Source organism: Polypterus senegalus, chromosome 3, assembly GCF_016835505.1.
Source record: "Polypterus senegalus isolate Bchr_013 chromosome 3, ASM1683550v1, whole genome shotgun sequence".
Classification (NCBI taxonomy): Eukaryota; Metazoa; Chordata; class Cladistia; order Polypteriformes; family Polypteridae; genus Polypterus; species Polypterus senegalus.
The window spans coordinates 75401567-75406498 of record NC_053156.1 but is presented as its reverse complement, the minus strand read 5'-3'; the positions used below and the strand labels follow the sequence as shown (position 1 = coordinate 75406498).

The following is a 4932-nucleotide window of genomic DNA, read 5'->3' as shown; positions in this document are numbered from 1 at the left end:
AAGAGAGTCACAGCCCCTGGTATAGCCCCATTGTTCTCATTCCAAAGCCCTGTGGGAGTTTGCTCTGTTGTTAATGAATTTTGTTGGCTCATCCAAGTTTCCTGATTTGACACCAATCCCATGCTGAGGGTTGATGACCTCCTGAAATACCTGGGAAGAGCCTGATTCTTGACTACACTCAATATATCAAAGGGGCTTTGTGAGATCTTCCTTACTGACTTGGAGAAGGAAAAGGACCTTGTTTAGTATTCTCAGTGAACACTGACAGTACTGTGTTCTACTACTTAGCCTGTATGGGGCCCCAGCCTTTTTTCAATGTCTGGTGGACAGATTACTCAAGCCCTTCAATGCTTTAGTACTGCCTTCTTAGATGTCATGGTAATATATTCCAACAACAGGAAGTAACATGTACTGCATGCCTTGGCCATCCTCCTTGCAATGTGTGCCTACAAATCAACTATAAGAACAGTTTTTTATGGGCTGACTAAAGGTGTTTGGGTTATGTGGTGGATGGGTGGGTTGGGTCAATCCACAATGTTGCAAAGTTCAGGCCATTCGTTACTGGCCCCAGCTGTAAACTAAAAGGCAAGTGCAGGCTTTTCTAGGGATGACCAGGTACAGTTGGATACTTGTGCCCCACTTTTCTCAAAAGGCTGGACCTTATACTGGAGTTAAGGATAAAGCGAGACAGCATTCTGTGACCTGCAAACATCTCCAGGGTTGATTAGCCTTAACTTTAGTTTGCCCTTTCTGCGTCAGACCAATGCTATGGACACTGGCCTGAGTGTCATCTTGAGCAAGAGTGTTGAAGGAGGCAAACAGCCTATTAAGTAACTTAGCATGAAACTATTCGAGTGGAGATGAGGTATGCAGGGATTGAATGGGGGGTCCTGGCATTTAAGTGGGCAATTACGTGTTCAGATACTATCTGTTGGGGTGGGTGTTTATCTTGGTGACCTACCATGCTCTCCTACAGTGATTATGTTCCCACAGGGAATTCAAACCATGGGTGACCTGTTATTTCATAAGCCTGCAACAATACAAGTTTGTTGTTCAGCATTGGTAAGGAATGCTCCATGCCAATGCTACTTCCCTCTCCTGCAGGCCATGCACCAGAGAATCGTCTTCAGGGATTAACTGAAGTGCTGTAAAATGTACTAATCTGGGAAAAGAGGGGGTGCTGTTGCTAATGGTATCTTCTCTTTCCCCGACAACCTTGACAATATGCCAAGTGAGGACACCCTGCCCTGGTGGTGATGCCCAGGGCAAGGCCCCTCCTCCTCAGTTCAGGACACCATGAAGAGTGATGACCCCAAAAAATGGCAAACTAAAAAAAAAAAACTAAGTCAATAAGAAATGAGATGCTGTGTGAGATTTTGTGGTCCACATCATTTTTATTGTTCTATGGTGCACCCTTTTGCTTTTTGTTTTAAAACAATTAAACAGCGCTACTGGGTTGGTGCTCCAACGATTCTTGATGCTTCACTGTGGCTCCCTACCACTGGTCAAAACAGATTAGGGAATGTTATAATGTGTAGTGATTTTCAGACTGATTAAAAGCAGTTAGTAGATTCATATATATAGTTCAATAGTTCAAGCAGTTGAAATTAGGTCTTCAACAAAACATGAAAGCACAGATGAAAAGGGTATTATGTAGTTATGGCTAAATTTTGTACATATGTTGAAAAATATTTTTGCATATTGAGAACATTAAATACACAAAATAACTTTAAAAGATAGATAGTAGGTAGTAATAAGACCTTGAAACATGCACTGGTTAATATTTTGTATAAGTTAGGTGAATAGGGATTTTCAAGCTGCAATAGCCTGTTCTCATTAATAGTTTTTTATGCTTTCATTTGTACTGTATATTGGCATTAAATTTGTAATATTAGCCTGAGTTTGTCTTCATAGCCATAGCTCTATAAAAGTAATGTGTTTGGCTTATTTTATAAGTTAGATCTTTAATTATCACATGGAATTAAAAATATATTTGCACACAAATGTACAAAAATAAAATATTTACTAGAATTTATTGTTAAATAGTTTATTTTTTTCTGACTTGTTTACAATTTTCTATAATGTCTTTCCTTTGAGAAATGTGAAACCTCCCATGATACTCCATTGCAGGACCATTTGTGATTCACACTTCTGCATGTGTCCTGCATATTCAAAAGAGATAATTATCAGCATGGCTTGACACATTTGGGAGTGGCAAAGCATTAAGAATTGTTTATATAAAGATTTCTGCCTACAGCATGCCAAGACCTCCATATATTACTTTTTAAGGGAAAATGAATGTTACTGATCAAAAGGACCTAGAAGACGTAGAATATTGTTTTCTTTCTGGAAATTTGTCATGTCCAAAAGAGAAACGCGCTTCAGCAGTCTATGCAATATTATATACATTTTTTATCGGAGGAATTTTAATGACTGTATGTGGAAACCTTGTGGTGATTATTTCTATAATTCATTTTAAGAATCTTCATACTCCCACCAATCTCTTTGTTATGTCACTGGCTGTTGCAGATTTTCTTTTAGGAGCGATTGTGATGCCATTCAGTATGGTCAGATCTATTGAAACTTGCTGGTACTTTGGAGATTCTTTCTGTGTCTTTCACTCAAATGTTGACTTGATTCTGTCAACTGTTTCAGTATTTCATTTGATGTTTATTGCTGTTGATCGTTATTATGCTGTGAGTGATCCACTTTTATATGTTACAAAGATAACAATGCCTCTGGCCTGGTTCTTTATTGTAACAAGCTGGACTGTTGCTGTGATATATGTTTGCATTATATATTATTTTAAAGGGAATACTGAAGGTATGGAAGGGTATGATCCTTGTCCTGGAGACTGTATAATTGTTTTTAATTCAACCTGGGGGACTCTTGACACAATAGTGACATTTTTCTTACCATGTTCTCTGATGCTTTTCCTTTACACTAAAATATTTATTATTGCCAAAAAACATCAAAAAGTCATTAGTACAATAGAAGATCAGTTTCAGCCAAGAGAAGATACAACACAAAAAGCAACAAAACATAAAGATAAAAAGGCAACAAAGACATTGACAATTGTAATAGGCATATTTATTCTTTGTTGGCTGCCATACTTTGTAAACAGTCTAATGGATCCATTTTTAAGTTATAGGACTCCTCCGATAATAGTTGATGCCCTACAGTGGTTGGGTTATTTTAACTCAGGTTTTAACCCAATTATTTATGGGTTGTTTTACCCATGGTTTCAACGGGCACTAAAACTTATTGTTACATTTAGAGTATTTAGTACAGATTCATCTTTATTATGTTTGTTTCCAGAAAACAATTAGCTGTTTTTTTCATTTTCAGTGAACATATAATTTAGATCTTAAAAAAAGAAATTTAAGCTTATAAAGCATTTGTGCGTTATCTATTTAATAGCAAAAACATGATAAAATGATTTTCCAATAGGATTAATAGAAAGGTCCTGATGTTTAGGACAAGTAGGGGGCTTATTATTAATGTAATATAATAATGCAACATCCAAGAAAAATAAGGGTTGCAGGCACTGCTGGGCATGGGATATGTTGTCAACACAATGTATATTTCAAGAAGAATACAAGTTTAAATAATTTCACTTGGTTAAAGCAGCATATTTTACACTGTTACTGCCATCATTTATAATAAAAGTTGTGTAAGAAAGGTGAAAGACAAATATAAAATTCAGTGTACGTTATCTGTAGTGGAGCAACAATAAATATGTGTTAATGTATATTTCACATTATAAGATTGTGAAGATAATTTACAACCATTTAATGAGATGGTGACATTCCAATTTGATTAAACCTCAGATATTAGAGCAGATTATACCTTAAGGAAATTTTGTGTTTTGATAAATATATAAGCCTGTGAATCTGACCTGAGACTTCCCATTTGTTTTCAAGATTTATTATTAATATATACTATTGTAAAAAAAGACAAAAATCTGCAAACAAGTAGAAATTGTCTTTAATGTAAATATATATTACAATCCATAGACAAAATATATTTTTTTAATTATTTTGAAAGTAAAACAACAACTGAAAGCAGATATGTACTGCAAGTGATAAGGTTTTAGTGTTGTTAATTCCAAATTACAGTAAAGTACAGTATATTCAATCCTTCTACTGCTCTGCTGCATTTTGTTGTTTACTTTAATACTATTAAGCAAGAAAAGAATACATGTTGATAGATAAATGCACTCAATAATATATATATATATATATATATATATATATATATATATATATATATATATATATATATATATATATATATATATATATATATAAATATATAAATTGACAAATATTGTAAGCATATTTTCAAGCCATTTGCTAAAATAAATGATACGTCTTACTTTTAGACTGGGGTGCAATACAGTATAAATATAGTCAAAAATATTAATGTGCTTTGTTGAGACCATTTTTATTTTTAAAAACTCACTGGATAATTACAAAGTACCTGGAGATAAAATAATTTCAATAGGAACATTTAGTCTGTTAACGTATAATTCCTCACAAATTTTTACGGTAACTTCATTGTTTTGTCTTCTGAGTATACTATAATTTGCCACATTTATAGTGCATATTTAATGAAAAACTGATTACTTCCTACAAAGATGTATAGATACTGTATAAAAAGCACTTTGAAGATTTCTTTGCAAATTACATTTATTGCAATATGTTTTTTGATCAATTTATAGTTGGTTAGATTTATTACACTGGAATTTTTTGTAAATGAAAATCCTACAATTAACTCTGTTATTCGTTTCTGCAAGCAATGAACTGATTTTAGGACAATCATATGATTTAAAGTTTACATCATGCCTAAAGTGCCAACCTTTCAGTGATTTGATGTTTTGAACTACAGCTAAATAATAATGTGTTGTTATTTCATGTTGATGTTGTTTTA

At 33.8% G+C, this 4932-nt stretch overlaps 1 protein-coding gene across 1 annotated transcript; it reads left to right on the top strand.

Moving 5' to 3' along the window:
- The first annotated feature begins 2294 nt into the window (after positions 1 to 2294).
- On the top strand, positions 2295 to 3329 carry LOC120526548 (trace amine-associated receptor 13c-like). Its single transcript, XM_039749711.1, has one exon. It carries the CDS (start codon positions 2295 to 2297, stop codon positions 3327 to 3329), a length of 1035 nt encoding a protein of 344 aa, XP_039605645.1.
- Positions 3330 to 4932: the final 1603 nt, after the last annotated feature.